This window comes from Dermacentor silvarum, chromosome 1, assembly GCF_013339745.2.
Source record: "Dermacentor silvarum isolate Dsil-2018 chromosome 1, BIME_Dsil_1.4, whole genome shotgun sequence".
Classification (NCBI taxonomy): Eukaryota; Metazoa; Arthropoda; class Arachnida; order Ixodida; family Ixodidae; genus Dermacentor; species Dermacentor silvarum.
This window is the reverse complement of record NC_051154.1, coordinates 20,665,844-20,691,238: the sequence shown is the minus strand read 5'-3', so window position 1 is coordinate 20,691,238 and position 25,395 is coordinate 20,665,844. Positions and strand designations below refer to the sequence as shown.

Genomic DNA, 25,395 nt, shown 5'->3' with positions numbered 1-25,395 from the left:
TCCGTGATAGGTCAAAATGGCTACAGCCTAGCCCATATGGGCTGGGCTCATACGGCTCATATGAGCCATTTTGACCTATCATGGGAGGCTAATGGCATATTTCGAATAAAAACAGATTGGAATAGTTTTACATTAACCCTGCGCAGGACTCTATGCGGCTTGAAACACTCCATTTTTAGCAAAATGTTTGTAAGAGCAGACGATCACTTGTTTGGAATTTTGTGCTTGTTATGTGTGCAATTGTTCTAGAAGGTCTTCCTTGTTATTTTTGAACTATAGCTTTAAATTAACTATAGCTTTAAATTACCTAGTGTGGTGGTGAGCAGTTGCAATGTAGAAAGGAAAAACAACCCCCAATTTTCTAAATCGGTATCAGATCTCAAGATTTTACTTTGCCTAGAAAAGCAAATTACATGCCCTTAGATGACTCACTAAGCTCTATGGTAAGTCTTTAGAAGCAGTGACAAATCAAGGTGCATATATTTCCCCTGGGATAAAATGGGGGCAAAGCATTCAACTTAGCCAAAGTCCCTTGAGGACTTTTACCAGGGCAATTTACTGGCTATTTACACTGCTAAAAAAATCACTTAAAAGTTGCTAACACTCCAAGAATAAAAAGTTGTTAAGTTGACAAAAAAAAAAAAAAAAAACTAGCTAAATTTACCGAATCTCTGGCTAAGTTACTACCACTACCACATACCCCTGTCACACACTCATTTGCAATCACTAATGAAACCAGAGACCCTTGAAATCCACAAGTCTTTTGTCATGGTTCCTTTGTGTGAGCTTGAGGACGGGAGCTAATGGTACTTTGAAAGCGCATGTGAGACAGCAGTAAAGCATTGTTTCTGCAGCGGGCCCTTTGATGTTTAAACAAATAAAAGAAGAACCACTGCGATCTGGAGACTAGAGTACCAGTGAAAGCACATGGCTGAAACCAAAGCCACACCAGCCACCTGCAGTGACTTTTTATATACAGTAAAAGCTCGATGATACGAATCTCACGGGGTCACGAAAAATATTCGTATTAGCCGAAATTCGTATCATCGAAACACAATTAAAACTACTGTCGAATCTCGATAATTTGAACTCGAAGGGGCCCGAAAATTTGTGCGAATTAAAAGGACGTATTTTTGAAGTATTCGTGCACCATAGCACGATGCACGAACGGTGCGAGTCGTGAAATATTGCGGCGCGCAAGTGCATAGCAAGCGCGGGCCACGAAACTGCCCACGCCGGCTAACGGTCGCTTCCCGATAACGACAGAAAACGAAGCTTCAGGGAGCGACGGGCGGCGCCGGCACACGGGTGCGCGCGGAGACCGTCGAAGGTGAGGGAGGAGGGCGGCAGGGAAGCGGATATGGCCGCGTCAAATCCGCCGCTTCGGTGGCTCCCCTCGCCCTCCCTCTCAACTCCCTCGTAGCTCTCTCACCTTCGACTCCGCGCGCACATCTCCGTGCGCGCCCGCCGCCGTGCTGGCGCTAGCTTATTTTAGCCGCCCCCTGAAGTTTCGTTTTCTGCCGTTATCGGGAAGCGAGCGTTTGCGGGCGTGGCAGTTTCATTGGCCCGACTGTGCCTCCGCCGCTGCTTCCCTCTGCGCTGCTGCCGCAGCGTGCAAGGTCAACATGTGACTTGAAAATAGAGGAGAAGGAATCACTGCCATTTTATCCGCGTGGCTGAGACGTCGGCACTAGTGTGTGCTAGAATACGGTTGTCTAGAACACTCTAGTCGGCATGTACGCGCTTGTTCCGGCGCGATGCAGAAACGGCGACCGTGCAATTTGAGAGGGGGAAATTTCCGCCGCAAGTTTTCTCCCCCCCCCCCCCCCCTTCGCGCGCGGCATTGAGGGGTCTCTCCTGAGCTTTTGCTCTGTGGCGGTGTCGGAGCAATGCCGGTCAGAGGCGCCGCCGCGTTATTTGGCGCGCTGCTAAGAGCATTGTCGGTACGCGGTATGTTCGAAGTAAGCGTGTTCGAATTAATGAGATGCGACTGTAGCTAAATTAAAGAGTCAGAGGTGAACTCACTCAGGCACATGTACGTAACAAGCATTTATTTCTTGAAGCGCCACCGCTTCAAACTCTTCGCGGCCCAGTCGCGGAGTCCGCGCTGTCGGGCGCCGCGCCTCCGCACCAAAAGAGAAGGAGAGAAAGCGCGTGACTGCGCGCTGTTCTCTTTCGCGGCCGTCGGTGGGGCGGCGTTTATTCGTATCACCCGACGCAGGCTGAAAATCGATTCGTAACAACCGTTCTCTAGCACGTTGCAAAGTAATGGGGCTCGGCCAGGACCACAGAAAAATTCGTATCATCCGGAAATTCGTATTAGCCGTGATCGTATCATCGAGCTTTTACTGTACTCGCTTCTTTATTTATGCATTTCCGAGGTGCACTTTTTTTTTTTTATCCTACAGTTGACAGACTTCATGTTATTGAATGCTATGTATTTTATTGTTTGAAATGCATGACGACCAGCAAATTCACTTGCTTCCTACTTTTGCATCACTGTCCATGGTGCTGAAAATGGGTTGTGTTTCGACAGGCTTCCTTGATGTTTGCATTATTTTTCCATTTACCGCAGCTCTGTCACTGGCAAGAGCATCTATCTGTTCTCCTTAAAAAATACTCTGCCAGCTTGGAATATCTTGATTTTTTGTTTATAGTCGTTTTTAACAACCAATGTAAAAACTGCTCAGTAGAAAGTGAATATTATTTCATAGCTAGATACTATAATATGCAATAAATGCAATGCTGCAAAAAAGTTTTCAAATTAAATAATAATTAGCAGGTGATCAAATTTATTTCCTTGTCCTATGGCTACCACAACAAAAGAAATTTATTAAAATAAAAATATACATGTGCAGAAATTTGAAATTCTGCTCTCAGCACTTTGTAATATGCAGATTAGGCTTTCTGCTAAGGAAAGAATTATTGCTCTAGCTGTTCTAGATCATGAGATATCACTCCGACAATCTGGTGAAGTCACCCAAAAACAAGTTTTGAGAAAAGTGAGAAAACATGCAAAACCTTTTTATTTGCAAATTTACAGCTGGAACAGCTCAGTAGGCACCAGACATGTAGTCCTGCTGACTTCCAGCCCCTGTGTGCCGCTTTTTCGGGGACTGGCGCAAGTTTTCTGTTGCTTTGCCCACGTTCAGTTCGGCGTAAAGTTCGCGAATCGACCGCGCGCAGTCGCTCGTCAGATTACGTGCCGCACGATCGGCCGCGGGTGTCAGCTTCGCCTTCACGTAGCTCTGCCACGGTTTCGTGTGAAGAGCCCGACGGCTGATGTCCATCAACGAGAAAATGTCATTGAACGCGGTCTGTCGGTTGCCCGTTGCCTGCATGGCACGCGTAGCCAAAACGTTCACAGCAAAGGGGTTCATTCGCTCGGCACTATCAACGCGCGGCGAGCTCCACACCGAGTCTCTCCACAGTTTGCTCACATAAAACGCAGCTTCACAGCGAGTTCGTATTCCCGCTCGTCTCGGACGATTTCGAAAGCACCACTGCAGTTTTTGCACGTCGCAAACGTTAATAAAGTGTTCACTGCACTCAAATCCACAATCGTAAACGTAGTCCCATCAGCCGGGCGAAGTGCATCGTCGGTACTGTCACCCACGAACTCGCGTTTCCTCTCCGTCGCTGGAGTGGAAGATAACGCCGATAGATTCGCTTTGGCTTTCGCCGCTTCCTCCTTCAGCTCGGAGGGTTGCCGGTAGATCGTATCTTGCCGCGAGTGAAGGTCGAAGGCTTGGCGGCAGACGGACTCTGAATCGCAGCAGCCGCTGTGGCCGTTAGGCCTACCGTTGCTGCATCGACGATTTGGGCATCAAACGCTGAGGTTGTGGCGTCCTGGTCGTTTTGCGGCGTCGAGCAGCGCACTTTGCAGTTTTCGATGAGCGTCCGTCGCACTTTTTTAGCACCAAACTTGTGCCGCGTGCGAAATTTGCGCACCGTTTTCGACAACGCGGCACGCTTTCTCGCTGACACTGGGGCAAGATGGCGCGTCTCAATGCGCGTCTCCAAGCGCGCAGCAGACGATGACCATGCCGTTCCGCCAATTGGGAGGCAAGCTCAAGTCACGTGCGCCAAGTGCCGAATAGGAGAGCGTTTTAGTACCTTTTTTTGGCGCGCAGTTTCTAAGTGGCCAATAGCTGAATGGGGCCCGTTCTGGCGGGAATTTGAAGGCAAAAGGCGGCTCTTTCAAATGAGACCAAGATGTCCGCGCTAGCACACGTGGAAGAGCAGGCGCGCGTTTCGGAAAATGTGCCGTTTCAGCGTCAGTTTAGCCTGAAATTCAGCTAGTATATGTCGTGTAAGGCATCATTGCGGCTAAAATATTGACATTATCGGTATGAAATTAACAATATAGGTGCAATAATAGTTTATAGTCGTTTTAACAACCAATGTCATGGCACAACCTGATAAACATAAATAAAAAGGTTGTTAATACCTGTCGCCTTCTGTAAAGGTCGTACTTCTGCTTGATCTTCCACAGGATGGCTGCTATAATTAGCAGCGAGAGAAAACAGCTGGGGAAGAAAGAGGCAAATATTGAGAAACTGTGAGCAACTGCTGCAATTCAGTTAATTGAATCACTTAAAACCTTTGAATGCCTCAAATATCTATTACTACTTAAATAATACACTAAAACCTCATTATAACAAAGTTGTACGAGGGAGCCAAGTTACTTCGTTATATCCATTATTTTGTTACATCCAATATTGCCCTTTACTTTAATATATGCCCAGTGGGGTGCACAACTTTAAGCATGCATAGAAGACGATGACATTGTGGCCCGCGAAACCGCTACATGGCCACGTATGAGGTTAAATTTTAATTAAAACAGCAAGAGAATCTTTGGCATGCACAACACACAACTTCTTAGCACCTGATGCGACTGCCTTTACGATAGCTGCCTTCTATTTCAATGTGATGGTCTTTTGTTTCCACTTTCCACATGTCTAGTCTCTCTTGCGATGAAACCAGTGAAACGGCCGCAGTGAGAGAAGTGGATGCACTGGTCTTTCTCTCCGCCACATGTAGGAGTGACTCTTGATTGCCATTGCGCTTCTTTCTCAATATGGCGCGACGTGCAGGCTGGTGCAGGTTGGGTGCAGCTAGGCGTGGCCTCTGAGATTGCACTAGTGCTATCGCGGAGGCCACACCTAGCTACACCAGCCTGTACAATGCCACAGTGAGAGAAACAAGTAAGAGGCAATAATGAACTGCTGCTTATGTGCAGCTGCACGCAGTGGTGAGAAAGACCACTGTTGATTGACGGCGTATTCAACGCAGGGTGCAGGAGTTTTGAACTTCTGCATCGAATGTGTGCTGAACCCCGCGGAAAGGGATAGATGTGCCGTGCAAGGTTTGGGTATTTCTTGATTTTGGAGACAAATCTATTTCATTATATACATTGGCAGGACAATTTTACTTGATTAAAACGAGGTTTTAGATACATAGATCTCTATGGGAACTTCAACGGGAAATTTCACTTACTTCGTTATATCCATTATTTCGTTATATCCTGTTTCATTATAATGAGGTCTGGCTGTACTTCAGCATCACTCTAGCATTGTAGCAAAACTATACTGAATGCAAAGTGCTTTATGTCTCACAGATTTCTCTGAAGCAAGGTATGGTGGTGTAATAGATATGTAATAAGAATTAATCAGTTTTGAAAGAAACAAGCTTATATTTAAGGCTTTATCTATCAATACATTGTACCCCCAAAATTTTGGCAAAGCTGAGACCTATAGCATAGTGAGCAAGTTCTCACATAACCATAACTTTTCAAAGCTGATTTAAAGCTTAGATCAGGAGAAGGAAGAAATGCATACAATACAAATGCATTATTTGCATAACAACGTTACATAGAAAAAATAGTTACAAAAATTGCATTAAGAATTTTCACTGCACAGATAGCAGTAGTTGCAGATTCACAGCTCACAAAAAGAAAACCAGTGAACACTGTCATATCATAAAAAGATGGCAAGTTAGGTGTAGGAAATGGCATTCTATACTACAGTTCTGCATTCTTCGTTAGAACCAAAAAGCATCAAACAAGTCAACTTTATTTGTTGAACTTGCATCGAGAAATTCAACTTTAACCGAAACAGGTCCAAATTCTAAGCAGTATGACACAGACGAAGAAAAAAAAAATTATGAAGACAGTTATGCTAATAGTTGCATAATTTGTACTTGCCCAGTGCCTTTTGTACTTTTCTAATAAATAAGAGCACCCCTTGCTGTGGTTAACTTGCCAATGTGTGACAATGTCTGCAGCTGTATTTTGCTGTGAACATCAGTTATGAGCTAGGTCATGGGCTGATCGTGCTTGTTCATCCCATTTTGGCTGAGGCATGACAAAATGTGATGTAAAAAAAGATGTGTGACCTGGGATTGAACCAATAACTTTGTTTTTTCAAGCCAAGCAGTCAGGCATCTACACCATGGCCACTTTGCAGAAAAGATAATGACTGTATTTCTTGCTTACAGGCACTTACAGCTGACTCATCTTGTGTACTGCACCACAGCACACAGCAGGGCACAGCCAGGTGCAATGCATTGATCAAGATATGGTGATTTGGTTTGATTTAAATTCCCTCTAGGAGCGGTGCAAGTAAAGGCCACCTCACAGAAGGCTCACTAGCCATGCATGTCTTGCTTGCAAATGGAAGCAAACTGCAAGCTTCAAATTGTGGGAGAGAGACTCAACAATTTTAAGAATTTTTTCTGGTGGCAGTGGACATCTCTCAATGTTTTCTAGGAACAGTGGGAGTTCTTCTCAAGATCACATGGAATTCTCTAAACATACAGATATTCAGAGTTCATAACTGCCTTTCACAGTTCAGTAGACTTTAGTTAATTTGACTTTGGGTAACTTGATTTTTGGTTAATTCAATCCCGACCGAAAATCCCAGCCGGTGCCCATGCATTTCTACGGGCCCAAACTTTCGTTATTACAATCCTAAAATTGTCCTTCACTGGCTAATTCGAACTTGACCAGTCAGCATGCATGCACCTGGACACTGTGGTGACCCCAATAGCGACCCCTATACTGGCAGTGTCTGCCTCAGCAGAGCTTAGGGGACAGAATGCGTTGAACACACATAATCTCTTGTCAAAAACACGTATTTTCAAACTGCCCCAAGAAGATTTTCAAGCTATAATGATAGCTCCCAATGTCCGATTACAGTAATTACCCAATTATAACACACACTTTTTTTCATTTTTTTTTCAAGGAAGATTGGTCCATAAACCGCATTTGCAACGTTTGTACGCTTTCCCGCATAACACGGCTTCATTGCGGCGAAGCTCCCTTTAAAAACTGTGCAGCAAGGCTGACTTCAATAAATCAACCGCCACTGTGCAACACATATTAGACCCTTGCCCATCTTTCTTGCTAAAAAATCAGGTGCGCATTAGGTTCCTACTTTGTTTAGGAGCTTTAATGTTATCTCTACATTTGTTTTTTATTTTCGACACATAGAAAGTGGATGCTCGTTTGATTCGGAGGCCCGTTAGAATCGGGCAAATCTGCCAAATGAATCAGCAGTGTGTTCTGAAGTTTTTTTTCTGTATCTCGTTTAATTTGACCCGCCAGATTAGTTTCGGATTAATTTCGTCGGTTACTTCAGGCTAAAATTACCAGAAGTTGACTGTAGTTAAGGAAACTAATGAGACACTAGAGGCTGGAAAAAAGTTGTTTATGTCTACTTGGTGCTTACATAATGTCAATGCATGGGATGATTGCACATATCTCACGACAGCAATGCCTCATCCCTGCTGTCACAATGTCATTTACACCTGCAGCAACAGACCTATCTTGTGGCCCCCGCCACTGCTGCAAAGAATCTCGGCAGTGGTGGTCTTTAGCGGACTGAACGGTCGCTAGGGCCTATTTCTTTAACCCTGACATACTTGCCTTATCCTGGTCAAGAATGGGCAATGTGACAATAAGAAGCTTGTAAAAGGGAAACAGGTTTTAGGAGATGTCCCTGCACCAAATTCCTTCTGCAACCCACACCTCGTAATAATTAGTTTGCCAAACCCACAATGCAGCTGGCTTTTGTGTTCCGCTCAAGATTGCCTAGAGCCTAAGTACAACTGAAATGCAGTGTGGTGTGGCGGCATGACAGTTCCAGGGCAGTTACATGTGTACTGCGAGCATGGTTAGATTGCTCTGTTGTTCACTAGCACAAGGAAGCAAACGGGAGATATAACATAGCTGTGAAACAGTGCTAACATATGTTGACCAAGCAAAAATACTGCAGAAGAAAGCTGAAAGAACTAAAACAAAACATACCAGCCACCAATCGGCTTTTAAAAGGGGCGCGAGATTTTCGATATGAATAGAAAAGTCTGATATTCGATTCATATATGATTTGAGAATTTCCTAATCAGTATTTTTTGATAGTATTTGATGTGGCCAAATAGTTGGTGCAGTACAATTACTATAGCCTGCACAACGCAAAGAAAGCACAAATGCATATACAGCTTACCACAAAAGCGACAGGTAAGTGTAATTTCTAATTAAATTAAATTCTGGGGTCTTGCGTACCAAAACCACGATTTATGAGGCACGCTGTAGTGGGAGACTCAAAATTAATTTCTACCTCCTGAAGTTCTTTAACAAGCACCCAATGCATGGTACACAGGCATTTTTGCATTTCACCCCCATCTAAATGCAACTGCTGTGGCCAAGATTTGATCCCATGACTTCGTGTTTAGCAGCGTAATGCCGAAGCCACTAAGCAACCACGAGTGCAATTTCAAATGTTGTAACTTTAAACCTACCACTCATTCACAAGCTGTGCAGTCGAGTTTATATTGACTTCCATTCGCTTGAAAACTTTAATCATACACTTAGCATATTACCACTTCATTTCTTTTTTTTGTGCCCCCATCTGTCATTATTTTCTTGTATTAAAAAATTTTCAATATATTAATTGAAGTCTTTTTTTTCTCTTAATGCGATAGTCCATTCACTTAACAAATTTTAGTATTGAATGCCTCTACTTTTGTGTTAACAGTTTGTAACAAAAGGCATTCATATGAATAATAGTCACAAGAAATGCAATAATTACTGGACAAGAAGAAAGTAGTACAGTAAGCTTTCAAGAAGCACTGGACACAACATACATAAGATTCCCTTTAACACTGAATTCCAATAGCAAATTCAGAGCACTTTCAAAGCAAACTTTTCTGCTCTTTTTCAAGCAGGTCTGTTGCAATGGCAAATCAAGATCATGGGCTGCATTTTTCAAGGACAGACCAAGAGTGGATCTTAAGCTGAGACTGCCGCATGAAGCAGTCAAGACTACTACGCTGTAATTGTCAGATTCGACTAGAAGTTTGCGTGATGTAGTAACCCAGTAGCCGTTGACCAGGATCGTCTGTGCTAGCGGATGACATCAAACAGCAGGTGTGTACTTTGTTCTATTGCAGTAATGATAACTAACGTCACACTACTGCGATACTTTTTCTTCCTGAGAAAGTCACAACTTGCAATGCAACCTCTCAGGTTCAAGCAGTGAGGAATTTGACTCAGATGATGAGAGAGAGCCTAAAGCAGAAACATGTGTTGACGATCTGTTTCATTCATCAAACTAAGAGGTACAAAGTAGCAGGCCTCTTGAAGACTTTAAATGCAACCTCTCAGGTTCATGCAGTGAGGAATTTGGCTCAGATGATGAGAGAGAAGATAATGCACAAACACGTGTTGACGATCCGTTTCATTCACCAAACCAAGAGGTCCAAAGTAGTAGGCTTCATATAAGGCCTTATAGAAGAAGTAGCAGTTAAGATAAAAAGGTATGAGAGATGCTGCTTCTTGATCAGATTAGAATTCCTCAGAGACTGAATATGAGTTTATACATGCACACAAATAATTGAACTTCTGCAAACAATTCATCATGCCACGAGAGCACAGCCAGGCACACATGTGACAGACCAGCTGATAAACAGGTTTACAGCAAATTTGAAACTGTTGTTGTTCCAAAAATCTGTCAAGCACTGCTTTGGAACTTAAAATTCTGAAACTCATATGCAGTTGTGAATATCTGCTTGCTCTCAGTGTGGTGGCAGTGCTTCAAATACAGATTTGAAGTGAGTACTTTCTAATGGAGGTCGGCGCTTTGTTACAGAGCTTGCGGACTGCTCTGGATCTTCCAATAGAATTCAGCTTAAAATTGATACAAAGGGACCTTGAAACTATGTTCATGTTACCGTGAGCTCAACATAACAGGGATACACCAAGCCTATAACAAAAACAAAAATCCCCACAGTGTTTAGTTTATCAGAGAAGAATGTGAAGAGAGTTCATCCAAGAGGACTATAAGGGAAAGAACAGAAACTTTATGCAAAAGGGTTCACTATTCTGCAAAACCACTCTAGGTATGCTTCTAGCTGTCAAGTATAAAGAAAAAAAAAGTACCTTGAAAACGTGATGAAGAACTGGAGCAGGTCGAGTGCCCGGTGCTGGGAGAAAGAGATTTGGAGCACGAATGGAGTAGTGAAGTTGAACACGTATACAAAAAAAGTGGTGTTTTGCGAGCCAAAGTTGTGCTTCTCATCGTAGAATGGTAGCTTGATGTTGTCACACTTGCGGCTATCCAACAGGGCAGGCTCTGCATCACCATCAGCACGTGATGGTGGCTGGCCTCCTGCACTCAGCGAGAAAAAGTCACCCACTGAGCACACTGAAATGCTTTTTCTTGACTGTGATTAAGAAAATTTAGTTTGCATGACAAGTGACACTGTCACTCTGCAACAAATACAGTTGAGACAAGTAAAGCTTTTACAAGTGCCCATAAATACTTTATTGGCATGAGTAAATGTAGTCAAAGTTTGTGTGTGCATGCATGCGTCAGAAAGCATCCAATGTTACACTTGGAACCATGCTTTGACTATAGTGCAAGATCCAACATCTAAATAGTGGTGCCATGGACTTAAGGGAACCACCCACTGGACCTGAATCTAATTTTCAATAAAAGTTTTATACTACTACTACTACTACTACTAACTTGTACTGGATGTAATTCAAGTCATTCACAAAGATTGGCGATCTGTACAAGGTACATCAGCAAGCTGTGATTTACATTTTTAATACATAGCAGAGTGGTTAACACCCACATACACTATTAGAAGGACACATTGGACAAGTTAAAGTTGGTTGGTTCAGTTTCTTTTATATCATGTTAATGTGCTGCACAACCATTGCCATCCACATGCTTCAACATCTATGCAAGATGCATTAACGCAAAATGGGTCAGAAGGTTTTGCACTATGGACCTTATGGTCCCAATATGTCACATGACCAATTTGATAAGACTGTTAAACAAAGCTTTAAAAACAAAATGACCAGCAGCCTCTCTAAGCAGTGTGAAACATGTCTGGATGCTCTAAGTATGTACTACAATGTTGTGCATAAAGGATACGGACACAAGAAAGAACGATGGGACAGACAAGGCGCAAACTTTGTTCGATGGGACACACAAGGCGCAAACTTATAACAACATTTGCGCCTTGTCTGTCCCATCGTTCTTTCTTGTGTCCGTTACGTGCAACATTGTACATACTTATGGCATATCAACAGGCCCAAGTTGCTACCTTAGTCTGGACGCTCATGGCAACTTCCTATAACAAAAGTGTCCTTTGAAACCATGTTTATGTTTACGCATGCCCTTCCTAGTGATGAGTCTTTTTGTTAATTTTAACAAAGCCCCATTTGTTTTCATATAACTACGCTTCATGCTTTAAAATTTGCTCTAATGTCAGTGCTTCCAAGCTACATTGGTTCTCGTAAGATAAAAGACCATGTAAAACACTGTAAAGGTTTAGCATGGCAAGCTCTTCACTATCTTAATCTCATACCTCAGAAAATTGAACTTATTGTGATATGAAATATGATACGCATGAAAGACACATCTCTCAATTGTGCAGGTGTTTGAATGTGAAATTTCCTAATCAATTCGAATACGAATATAGAGTCGAATCTCGTTAATTTGAACACGCTTAATTCGAACTTCCGGTTTGTTCGAACTGACGCTGTGGTCCCGTCATTATGTGTATTCCAATGGGTGAAAATGCCCGGAAATTCGAAGGCGAAAGCACTTGCGACGGTTAATTCGAACATACCGCGCACCGACAATGCTCTCAAGCAGCGCGCCAAATCACGCTGCAGAACCTCTGAACGGCATTGCTCCATCGCTATAGAGCAAAAGCCTAGGAGAGATCCCGCAACGCCGCGTGTGAAGAAAATTTTTAAAAAGGGGGGAAAGAAAGGGGGGAAAAAAACACAGCAAAAATTTCATCGTTTTCTCAAATGGCAAGGTCGCCGTTTCTGCGTGGCACCGGAACACGCGTGTACGTGCCGACGTCTCAGCCACTCGGAGAAAATGGCAGTGTACCCGTATCCTTTATGCTTCCTCTATTTTCTAGTCAAGTGTTGACCTTGAACGCTGCGGTGCAAAGGTAAGCAGTGGCGGAGGCCTAGTCTGGCCAACACTTACTTATCGATAACGGCAGAAAACGAAACTTCAGGGAGCGGGCTAAGCTGGCGGCGGCACAGTGGCGAGCACACACAGAGACAGTCGAAGGTGGGGGAGCTATGAGGGAGTTGAGAGGGAGAGCGAGGGAAGCCACCGAAGCTGCGGAGTTCCCAAACCAAATCCGCTTCCCTGCCACCCTCCTCCCTCACCTTCGATGGTCTCCGCACACGGCCGGTACCAGCTTAGCCCGCTCTCTGTGAAGTTTCGTTTTCTGCCGTTATCGGGAAGCGAGCATTGGCCGGCGTGGGCAGTGTCGTGGCTCTCGCTCGCTATGTGCTCGCGCGCCGCGATATTCCCCGACTCACACCGTTCGTGCATCATGCTATGGTGCACGAATACTGCAAGAACAAGTCCTTGTTTCAATTTGAACTTCTTTTAATTTGAACAAATTTTCGGGCCCCTTCGAGTTCGAATTAACGAGATTCGACTAAAATATTTTCTCATTTCTGAAGCAACATCAAATACAAAGCTTGCGTGGAGTCTGTTTGATAAAAGAAGGAATCAGGCTTATATACACTGACACACGCATGTAATACCGCTCACAATTCAATGTTCAGCCAACTGAAGAGCTTGTAAATGATGAACTGATTTAGATTATTGATTTAGATTATCTGGGGCACCATGGCAATGACAGCAACGAAGCAAAGGAACAGTAAATTAGTACATTACCCTATGCATGTACAGTGCTTTGTTCGCTGAAGGAGAGAAGTGGGATACTACAGCACCGTAGATTGTTTTAAGGGATCAAACATACTAAGATTGGCCAAATAATAAATCGGAACAAATTTTTATATAGGCTGCCTAAAAGCTAGCCATTCTTATTGAGTGACAGAAGTTATCTGCGCTGTGCGTTCGCTTAGAAACTGGTGCCACTGCACTACAACCGCTAATACCTTGCAGCAGAATCACTCGGAACAGCCCTCACATAAATCATTCTGTCTCCCTCAAAAGTGTAATAAGTGTTTTTATCCCTTATATATTAAAAGAAAAAAATTCAACAACTTCAAATAGTAAATTCTCAAATCGAAATACAAATAAAAAAGGGACTATTCGATCCACATCCGAAATTTCGAATATTCGCACACCCCTACTCAATTGTCAAGAGCACAACAGTTAATCGTCAAATATCTAGCAATAAAAAAGTACAACCCTTTACTGAGACAAAACATAATTAAAAGGTGTAAACTACTGCATGATCTCACATTTAATTTTGTTATCTTACTTTTTACAGATGCTCAGCATCATGTTCTAAAGGGCCCCTCACGAGGTTTTGGCATTACAAACTGACAAATGCCACGATGATTGCGTCAGCAAATTATTACACCAATGTACACCATGAAAACAGATGAAAATTCAAATAAAAGCCTGCATGCCATTCTTTTTAAAGGTACCCGCCAGCAATGAGGATATCACACACACCGCCTACAGTGCACGAACAGTCAGCAGCAACGCGAACTTGAGAATTCCTGTGAAGTGTAGTGCATGCAAAACTGTCACCAGAAATGGGCGGCACAGCAAGAAGGGAGAGAGAGAAAAGGAGGTGGGGATCATAATGTAAATTACACGTTGGCCCTTGGCTCCAATATGGGAGAAGGCAGGGTAAGAATGTTGTTAATGTGTGCCAGTCGAGGCAATGGGATAGAGCCTCTACTGCAGAGAGGGCAGCCTGCAGCCAAGCACCATCGCGTCCCATTTTTTTGTTTCTATGTGTGCTATTTACTAAAGCATCTCTTAAAAATTCTTGAGGCACTATCTTTCCTGGACAGCACTTTACAACTATAAGTGTAGCTTATATATCTGACAGATGCTCTGAGACTTCTTTGTTAGGAAGTGAAGAGTAGTAAGACTGATGCTTGAGCTCGTGAGGATTGATAAAACTAAGTTACTTTGAACATGCTACAAACTTATAAGTGTTTGTGTACCACGCTAACATAAACTACATAAGTAAAAATAAAGAGGGAAAGATTGTGGCAGCTGTTTTCTGTTTGTCACTTAATTATTAAAAAAAATTAAATTCTGGGGTTTTATGTGCCGAAACCATGATATGATTATGAGGCATACTGTAGTGGGAGGACTCCGAATGTAATTCTGACCACTTGGGTTTCATTAACCTGCACCCAATGCACGGTACAATGGGCAATTTTGCATTTTGGCCCTATCGAAATATGGCTGCCATGGCCGGGATTTGATCCTGTGCTCTTTGTCACTTAATTATCTTGAACTGATATATCCACAGAGAATATAATTCTTACCTGATCCAATGGAGATGTTGACATAAGCCTTTCCAGAGCAAGAGATGGTGAATTCTACATCGTTGCCGACCTTTATTGGCACATTCATAAAATTGATGTTGCGGTAGTAGTCCTCAGAGGACAAGTTGAATGTGTACTGAAAATCAATACTGAGATTATCTGAAATAAAACAAAGTGTAAGGTCAACAATACAGCCAATTAACGTACCTAAGTTGTACGTATGGCTACACTCATAACTGCAATCCCAACCAATGAATTTGACCAGTGTCATAACATAAACATAAGCTCTGCCTTGCTACAAGGCTTGTATGAATAAATCTGTACTGACCATACGGTGAATTTGCATACATGTAGCCATGCACATGATAGCAATAGACTGTAACTGCTGCAAGTGAAATAAATATTAACACATATAACCTAGTGAATTAACTACCTCATACATGAAAACAATTCAGTTCAATCTCCTGTGGGGACCCTTTGGTTCATGCGTGATATGGGCCATTAGCTCAGAGAAATCACTGGAGAAGCACCACTTCAGCCTAATATAGTGCCTGCACAATGCAGAGCCTGCTGCCTGCGCACGGGAGATCATGTTACAGTGTGTGCTACGTGTACGCTCAGTGCCCCATAAACGGGCCTCTCAAGATATCGCCTTGGCGTCTCTCTCCTGTGGCATCCAAGGTGCACAGGTGCTTTCGCTCGGCAGATCCAGATTTGGCGCTCTTGGCTATTGGATGTTGGGACTTATGTGGTACCATGCCGCCCTGAGCAAGGTGGTCCCCTCTTGCAGCGAACCTAGCTTGCCATAGCCACGGTGGCTGAGTGGACTTCCTAGGAGTTTACATCCACAGGCCATGACAGCCACCTCAGTGGCATCATTCGTGAACACGGAGCGCATGGCTGCCGGTGTTTTTTGCGCCACTGGTGGGCGCTGGGGACAGAGAGCTGATGCATTGTTATATGAAGAAAACAAGGGCCTTTGTGACACATTGTGACTGCATTTGGCACTCCAATGATCAACCAGTGCTCACCAGTGGCGCAAAAAGAGAGAGACGCCGCCACGCGGTCCGAGTATCGCATTTTAATTGCTGAGTACTATACTTTCACTGCTGGGGCTGTCTCTATGCCTTGCCAGTGAGTCAATGAACCTGCCATGGCGGGAACATTTTATGAGCGCTGCAAAGTGGCGACGAGCTTCGTGACTCACTTTGACTTTAGCTAGCCAATATCAGGCACAACCCAAAACCCAACAATCCTTAGCCCTTTCAGGCACTAACTGATTCTGTAGATTTAAAACTTACCTCAACTGCATTTCCTACATTTTCAGAATCATAAATAGCGTACAGTTGCAAAATAGATTAAGAATTTTCAATCCTTTAGTGTTTTTCGTCATGTTTAGAGAATGTGGACTCTATTCGAAAACTCATACAGGAACATCAGATATGAGAACATCAACTATTTCATGTCTAGCAGGCTTGAAAAGCATCTATCCAGCAACTTGAAAATTGTGCCTGGTGCAACGAACTGTGAAAAACAATGAAAGAAGTGAACCCACTGCACAGAACAACATACTCACACCAAGTAAAAATACTCAGCCGTCTACATTCCCACTCGTTTTACTAAAGCATCTTGCACATGTTATTCAAACTTGCAGCACAGTTCCAATCAGAAGTGTTTTAATATGTATGTGACACATTTTAAATGTCATTACTTTCATCAGTGCCTTTGCTGTTGATGCACATGTTGGCGTACACAATTGTGTACACAGCGCCTCAAAGGGTCAAACCTAAATACTGACTGAATCTAATAATTTGGTCTTGTACAAACCTTTTTAAATAAAATATGGCATATTTTCTGAGTTAATAAACCAGATGTCATATACATTTTCTAAGGTACAGTTGCGTGTGACACAGCATATGGCAATAGTTTGGAGATAACTTTCATAAGTCATAAAAGGTGTAGTAACATACACGCAGGGTGACATTTTCCCATTTAAGAGAAGATAGAAAACATTATATATTGCTGTAGATTTCACATTTTTCAATTATGGCTGCAATATACTTTATAGACATTCACAAAGACATACAAGTGGAGCCCTCAGATACTTTATAGACATTCACAAAGACATACAAGTGGAGTCCTGAGATTTTAGCTAATCTCACAAAGGAAGGCTCGGCCTACCCGTCCCCACGTGGGAGCGGCCCGCAGCTCTGCCCTAAGGCAGGGCTTCTCAGGACCTATTTAATAAAGTTCTTTGTCTGTCAGTCACAAAGGAACAACAGGGCAGATGCTCAATATTTTATCATGAGTATTGCAGGCTTCACTGAAAAATCATCTTAACATGCCAGTGTCCAGAGTAAGGATGTTAGGTGGACTTGGTGGCAAAACTTTCGTCAGTGGTAAATGCGAGCACGCTCCCTAAGCACTTCACTAGTTTTCAATTCAAACATCAGAGATACTGACGTAAGTAGTTCAGTGGAAAGTTATTAAATTGAAAATGAGACATCCACCCAATTACCTTTGGGTTTCCTTTGTAGCAATTGCTACAATTGGGTGGATGTGTCATTTTCAATTTAACCTGAGATTCTGAAGCTGATTAAATTGTTTAGACCCACTTCCATTTACATCTGAGATTAAAAATGCAACTTAAAACTAAAGACATTCACACATAAGCAAGCAAGGTTGCACTCACAAAAACAGGTGCCACCTTCCTCCTGGGGGCTGCCCACGTAATGATTTTGCTCATCGCATCTGGAGAAGAACAAGAAATAAGAAAAGGGGAAGACAGAATACATGATGAATGGGCCAAGCGCAACATGAACACAGTACAAAGACTATAACTTGCCTATCACAGTTCGGACCAATGATACCCTTGGTGGTGCAGTTGCATTTGCCCGTCTCCCTATGGCAAAAAGTGCCATGGTTGTTGCAGAAACATGGGGTGCAGTTACCACCATTGGCAGGATTGCCATGGTAGCCAGCAATGCAGTGCTCACAGTGCGGTCCTTCAGAGAAGAGAAAATACACAAGAGGAGTGTGAACAAGTTAATCCAAATGGCTTTCGAACACATGTGTGTGTAATGCATTCACACATGCATGTACACAAACAAAGAATGTATACTAAAAAATGTGGTGCTCAATGTCAAGGAGTCAGCTTACATTTTTTTCTTCAAAACTCAGAACACACTTTAAAAAAAAAAGACCTAAAGATAATGGAGATATTTATTTATTTATTTATTAATGACACCCTCAGGGGCAACAGACATTACAGAGGGAAGTGATATAAAAAAACAGAAAAACAACAAAATTTTAAATACAAGAAGCAGTACAATGTTTCTAATTATGCAATAACAGTAACGAAGAGGCAGAATACAACATGTTAAAAAAAATACTATAAATACTAGGGATAGGTGAATAGTGAATTTGAGGTTTGAAGCGAATAATGATTTCGTCGAATAATTTCGAATCGAATAGTTCGAATGGTATATATCACATATTACAGTAAAACCTAGTTAATTCAAATTTCACGGGACTGAAAAAAAAAAAAAAAAAAAATGTCCGAATTAACCGAATGCCGAATTATCAGGGTATCCAGAAAACAATGAGCAAATGCTTACTACATCAGCATGATTTTATTAGTGTAATGGATGAGCAAATCCTTTTGCTATTTTGCACAAAAGCAGTGCGGAAGCTGCAATTCTCATCATCTCATGACTGATTGGCTCTCGCAGCGGCGATCGAGGCCTCGCGACTTCCTTCGCAGCACGGCCGCGGTACGCGCCATCATTTGCGACACGTTTTGCACTACCGCGCGCATCCCGACTATTTTTTCGCCAGTAAGCTGACCACCAACAGATTGCACGTCCATCGCGATGTAGCCGGTGCTCTTCATCCTCGACAGCTTTGCACCGAGTCAAACCGAAACAACTGTTTGTCACAACTGCGGCCGCTATCGACGCGATTATGAACGGTGACTTTGCGGTACTTAAGGCACGCGGCCGACGCACACACCGAGTCGGAACGAAACTACTGTTCGCTGCAACAACTACAGATGAAATTGCGGTCGCTATCTATGCAATCATGGATGGCCACTACGCATCTTTTTAGGCACACGGCCGATGTGCGTATTGAGTCAAAACGAAACTACTTTTGCCGCAACCGCTGCGGGAGAAACCGTGGCAGCTATCGATGCGATCATGGATGGCGACTATGAAATCCCGCGGCCAACGCACTGTTATGTGCAGCGGTAAATGCAATAAAGGCACAAATAGGCACAAAGTGTTCTGTTGTTGCTGTCATTCACGTACGACATGGACGTACGATTTCCGCTGATGACTATGGCGATGCAGACTCCGCCACTTTGTTTCGGTTGTACGCTAGCGCCGTTTCTGCTCTTTTGTGTTGCACATTTCCGGCTCTTTAATGCAAAAACGTATAGCCTTTGAGATTTATGGTTGATGTATGGCAGCCATGACATGAAGCATAGCCTCCGAGATGTGTACCGGCCGTCCGTACCTTCTGGCTGTTTATTCGGGAGCGCCGAATAATTCGAAAATATCGAATCCTTGAATTCGAATTGAAGTGAATAACGAATATAGAATTATTCGATTGAATATTCGACAATACCGAATATTCGCCCATCCCTAATAAATACCAAGAAGCAGTACAATTAAATAAAGTAAATAGCGCAATTCTTATTCTCCCTATTCCTCAACACAATGCTTCCTCTCAACTGCGATGGTGCCAATAGCAATGCCCTCCTTATTGCTCCGTTATCACTTTTTTTTTTTTCCATACTATGGTGTCATAAACAAGACATAATAGACGGGCCCCGAAAGCCACAGGAGGGAGAGAGAGCAATTTTTCATGCTAGAATGTGGGCTCCCTGCAGCATGCAGTGGAATAATATTTGGCTTGCAAGGTTATGGCAGCATTGCATACTGATGGTGAACATTCACTCAAGTTGTTCAAAAGTTGTTGCAATGCCCCTTTAATCTCCTGCTAAGTTTTCATTTGCATGTATCTAAAGAAAATAATCTTGCTTTAGGGCTGTGCCTTTTATTTTGCAGAGAAGTTTCATTACCACCTCAAAGAACTTGTGGACATGTTTTTAAGCAAAAATGGCAGCATCAATCTTCTCTGTTGACAAATACTGTTGGCTATAACCAACTACACTTGAAACTTGTTATAACGAAATGGAATGTAACGAAGTAAATGCAATTTCTCTTGAAGTCCCCATAGAGAACCTCAGTTTAGCGAGGTAAGATTGTTCTGCCATTGGATATAACGAACTAGATTCGTCTTCAAAATACCGACTGTTGCGCACTCAGCATATCGTTTTCCACCGGACTCGGCACTTGTTCGACGCAGCAGTTCAAAATTCCTACATTGAATACTCCGTCAAGCAACAATGGTCTTTCTTACCACTACGTTAAAAAAAATTTTAATTATGGGGTTTTACGAGCCAAAACCACGATCTGATTATGAGGCACGCCGTAGTGGGGGACTCCGGTAATTTGGAACACCTGGGGTTCTTTAACGTGCACCTAAATCTACGTACACGGGTGCTTTCGCATTTCGCCCCCATAGAAATGCGGCCGCCGTGGCTGGGATTACCACCACTTGTAGCCATGCACTTAGTAACCGCACACAAGCAGCACATCACTCTTTTGTTATCACGCCTATCTCTCACTGCAGTGGGTAGCTGGCGAAGCTAGACACAGGCACGCCCTCCAAGATCGCAATCGCAGCCCTGCCTAGGTGCACTGTGCAATATATTGATGTTGATGCTTGCGCACGGCATACTAAATAAAACAGGCCTCCACTTCTCTCTCACTGTGGTGTGTCACGCTGACTGGCATAGCTAGGCGAGACCTCCGAGATTGCTTCGGTGCAATCTCAGAAGCCGCAAGCCGTCGCGCTCACACAATGGGCTGCAGCTGGGCTGCCGTTTTCTTGTGGCCCCATGGCTGCAATGGGCTGCAGGAACCACGGGGCCACGAGATAGCGGCAGATTAAATAGTCTCGCTTTCACGGGCCAAACACGTCCACATATCAGCTGACAATATTTCTGGGGCTGTGCTAAGCTCTGCCGGCCATATACTTTGACAGATTCGCAAAATCTCGCGAAAGTGAAACTATCTCCGAAAGTTATGAGGTCACCCAAGAATACCCTTCCAGCTGCGTAGTTGGCGGTGCGTGTTGTGTGCCACGTACTGCATGAACATGGTTCGCATCGCAGTGTGCTAGCTGTTCCCATCAACTGTGTCGCTGTTTCACCGGTTTCTCGACAATATGATTGAGCCAAGCAAAAGCAAAAGATCAACACACTGGAACAGAAGGAGGCTATCGTAAAGGCTGTGACATCAGGTGCTTAAAAGTCGCATGTTGCACACGCTGAATAGCCTTTTGCTGTTGTTTTATTGAAATTTCATCGCATACGCGGCGACGTAGTGGTTCGGCGGGCTTGGGAGCCGTAGTCTTATTTACATGTTTGAAGTTGCACACGCCAAAGGCATATAGTGCAGTAAAGGCAACAGTGGATATAAAGAAGTAATGGATACAACAAAGTAATTTCGGCTTCTTCTTCAACTTCATTAAAATGAGGTTCGAGTGCAGTTGATAAGCATGGACAACTGAACTGATTCTTACTGATGCAGGTAGGAACTTAAGATTTCATTTTTGTACACTCCTAGCAGAAGCTTGAAGTACAACAGCTACCCTGCATTTCAACCTTATGTACCATGCCCCAGCTAGAAATAACATTTCTTCAGTGAGAACTTACCTTCAGTGCGGTGCTGACAGGACTGAAGGCACTCAGATGATCCATTGCAAGTGCTGTGTCCATTGCATTGGCATTCTGCAAGGCAAGAATTAGTACAGAGAATGGTTATAACACTCAAGTCACTGTTACAAATTTCCAACATGTTTCTAAGAGACACCAGAATGACACTGAACAAACAGTGCAAAATGTGTGACAAGAGCGACAAAAAAGGGGAAAAAAAAAAAAAAAAAAAACAGAAAATCTTTTTAAGAATATGCAAGATCAGTGGTCCCAAACAGCCACAGGTGACATCCAAAACATGTCTAGACAAATGTTATGCCAAGTACAGACTTAATCGGCACGTTTAAGGGGTTTCTAATATATTGTGTATACATATTTGAACTTCTAGTGAGCAAAGGCCACAAGTGGCTGTTTAAATATTCTGCAAATACAAAAGTTTATGTTCTCAGGTACAATGAGCTCACTGCACTTCAACAGCTTAATGTTGTGTGAAATGAGAGGTGAGATTTGAGTGTTATTTTTACCACATAGAATGCAAATTTTGTGAAAAGCGACGTCAGTGAGATATTTAGCACACCAACATGAAATTAGTTAAAATAGCAGTATAGTGAAAACAGGTCAAAAGAAATATAGCTAGGGTGACCCAGAGAGCTTCGAGTGAATGACTGCAGAGCTCACTACCATGCAGAAGGATTTTACATGGTATAGCATTTTTTTCGGTGTTACTGCTCGTCAACTTTTATAATCCACACCTGCTTGGGCCAAACACGGCCTGTAGTATAAACAAACAAACAAACAAACAAACAAACAAACAAACAAAGAACTCACACAATTCATTAGCTTGGAAATCTGAGCACTACTGGAGCTTTTATATTTTGCCAGAAAGTTAAGCATACCTAATGGTGCGCACAAGGGTACCAAGAAATAGATGTCACAATGTGAGGACAGAAACAGTAAGAAGACTTTCGCTCCTCCCTTTGATTACAAATCAGTTTTTTTTAAATTGGGATGCAATATCCTGTAATAATGTCTTTCATAATGTTGTATTCTCACAATAATTAAATGAGTAACCCAAGGCATCTATTTCTAAAACGGGATTGGTGCTAAATTCACCTACATGCAGCACAGCCAAGAACAAGCTTCTGTTGCAGTGTGATACAGCTTAACGCTTTCGTTACTGCTAGAAATGTGCTCATTTTTTTGGTGCATTTATGTTTTAACATTTTATTTCAAGACGTAGTAGTCGCAACATATACTGCGATACATAAAATTATAGCCTGTTCACTGGTGTTTTGAATGGATTTATAGCAGTAATAATTGGTCAGAGAATTTTCAATAATTCTTATGTGAAACTTTAAAGGATCTCAACGAACAGAAGTGAAAGTAAAGGGAATATTTGGTGCACATTCAATGATTGCATTCTGCTGAGTTTTACACTGTTAAAAAATTACGAAGGGAACAAGGACACAGACGGACAAAGCGCAATGTTTGTCCAACATCCAAAGTGCAACGTAAGCTTCATCCATCTGCATCTTTTATCCTCTTTTTTATTTTTGTAATTTTTCTACCAGTGTAAAACTCAGCGCAACGTAATCATGAACAAATGCAAGTAATACATATTTTGACATTTTTAGTATAAGTACTGGGAGTAAAAAAAAAAAAATCGGAAATATACAAAGTATGCACATGGTTCTGAGTTCCCAACTTTTGTAAGTAAGATCACGCAAGAAAAATTATAATGAAGATTTGTTGACGTCAATACCAGCCATAGTGATGCCCATGATATGTGGGAAAGCAGTAGCTTTGCGAATGTGAAAACAGCCAAGTTCCTATGGTGCAGGGAACATTTGTTTTCACTCATCGCAGCAGGCACCTAATTTGTTTTTTACTGCATTGTTTAGGCCCGCGAAGCAATGGCTGTCGGGCCGGGAAAATGCAGAAGCCTCGTCATACTTGATTCTTGTGTTCGATCAGCTTTTCTGTGCAAGCAAGGTGGTCTAGTGGGCATTCAACTGGTGCTGGAGCCTCCACTTCAGCCCCGCGTAAGCTCGCTGGGCTCTGCCCCAGGATTTGTGCGACTAACAAGAAGAATCCTGGAGGATGCGGCAAAAAGCACGAGCCGCACTACGTAAAATGCGCGGTTGGCGTTGTGTACGAAATTCCGCTATCATGTGGAAAGACGTACGTAGGGCAAACTGGGCGGTGTGTCAACGTTCGTGCAAGGGAACATGAGCTGTCGATTAAAAATAATGAGAATGCGCATTTGCCTGCGCACGTCCGGCATTGCATGTGTGTACCAAATTTCCGAGGCATCAAAATTTTGGGCAAAAGCCGTGATACTACTGCCCGTGAACTGTTGGAAGCCTTTCATATTTCGTCAAAAGGAGATGGCTGTATAAGTGATACTTCAATTTCTTTAAAAGAAACTGAGATGATGTTCTTGCGCGGCACGTTGTAAGTGTGTCATGTGATCACTGTTGTTGTGCCTACGTCGTTCAGAGTATATATTGACAACGCAGGAAAAAATAAAGTCAGTTGAAAGTTTGCGCTCGTCCCCGTCTACTTCTGTGTCCGTGTTTTTTTGTTTTTGCGCATAACCATTTCCTTTGCAAGCCTCCACTTGCTTTGTTCAGTTCCTGTACTGTACAGTAATGTGGAGCATTGAACAATATTGTACAGTGATGAATAAAGGAACTTGCACAGGCGGTGTTCAGAATGTAAGTGATTAGACGGCTAGCCAAGCTTCGGTTGAAGGTCGGTCTGAAAAAGACTGTTCTTGTGTGAGCGAAAACCCTACACGACGGGAACGATTGTTTGTAATACAGTGGAACCTCGTTGATGATGGTGATGATGATGATGATATATGGATTTTATTGGCGCAAGGGCCAGGGATGGCCAAAGAGCGCCAAGAGAGATAGTATGAAGCAGTCTATGAAGTGGTAAATGGCAGATGGTGATTGCACATGGGCTGTATAGAGGCCTAAAACATACGCTGTAAATGGCGTAAAATATATAGACACTAAAATAATGAGAATGACAAGTGATATGGGCTATGATCATAAAGCATATTCTATGTCTGAATAATACAATTAAATGTGGCAACCCAATGGCACAGCTGCCTCACCAGAGCCCTTGAGTGCAAGGGCCCAGAGGCTTGTGCCTTACAGTACTATCGCAGCTGCACCCTCTTTAGAGAAGGCTTGCTACAAATCTCTTGGGCTAATAACGTGCAACACAACATCATTTAAAAAATTAAGCACCCCTTTAGACCCGAAGAATGGTTCTGCGCCAAGAAACAGTGCAGGATGGAGGGGGATACACTGCTGGTAAGCTTGAGGAAAATGCTTTTTTCGTTCAGGTTCTGCTTCCTGACACTCCACCAAGACGTGGAGGACGGTCAGCCTCTCGCCACATCTACCACAGCTGGGAAGTTCAGCACCAGTTAAAAGATAAGAATGGGTACCATAGGTGTGCCCTATTCTCAGTCGGCAAAAGAGCACATCACATCGTCGTGACTTTGATAGTGGTGACCAATTTCCTAACTGGGATTTGATTGTGTGCAGCTTGTTCAAGCTTTCGGCATCCCACAAGTGTTGCCAATAGCTCCTGAGCTTTTTACAAAGGAACGGCTTCAGGTCTGTGGCTGGGACTCCTATGGACAAATTGCTAACTTTCGTTACCATGGCTTTAGCCATTTCATCTACTAGCACATTTCCCTCAATGCCTCTGTGCCCAGGCACCCAGCATAATACAACATGTTGGTTAGACATATAGGTTGTGGATAGCAGCATGTGAAGGTAGTTTA

General features: G+C 43.0%; 1 protein-coding gene across 1 annotated transcript in view; it reads right to left on the bottom strand.

Moving 5' to 3' along the window:
* The window catches only part of LOC119457758 (attractin-like protein 1), an 87,158-nt gene that overhangs the window by 7,890 nt on the left and 53,873 nt on the right, over window positions 1-25,395 (bottom strand). The window contains exons 17-22 of the mRNA XM_037719433.2: window positions 21,591-21,665; window positions 17,652-17,811; window positions 17,499-17,557; window positions 14,807-14,965; window positions 10,439-10,667; window positions 4,451-4,529 (exon numbers count right to left, since the gene is read on the bottom strand). Of these exons, the coding sequence (XP_037575361.1) occupies window positions 4,451-4,529; window positions 10,439-10,667; window positions 14,807-14,965; window positions 17,499-17,557; window positions 17,652-17,811; window positions 21,591-21,665 (761 nt within the window). The remainder of the gene's footprint in view (window positions 1-4,450; window positions 4,530-10,438; window positions 10,668-14,806; window positions 14,966-17,498; window positions 17,558-17,651; window positions 17,812-21,590; window positions 21,666-25,395) is intronic.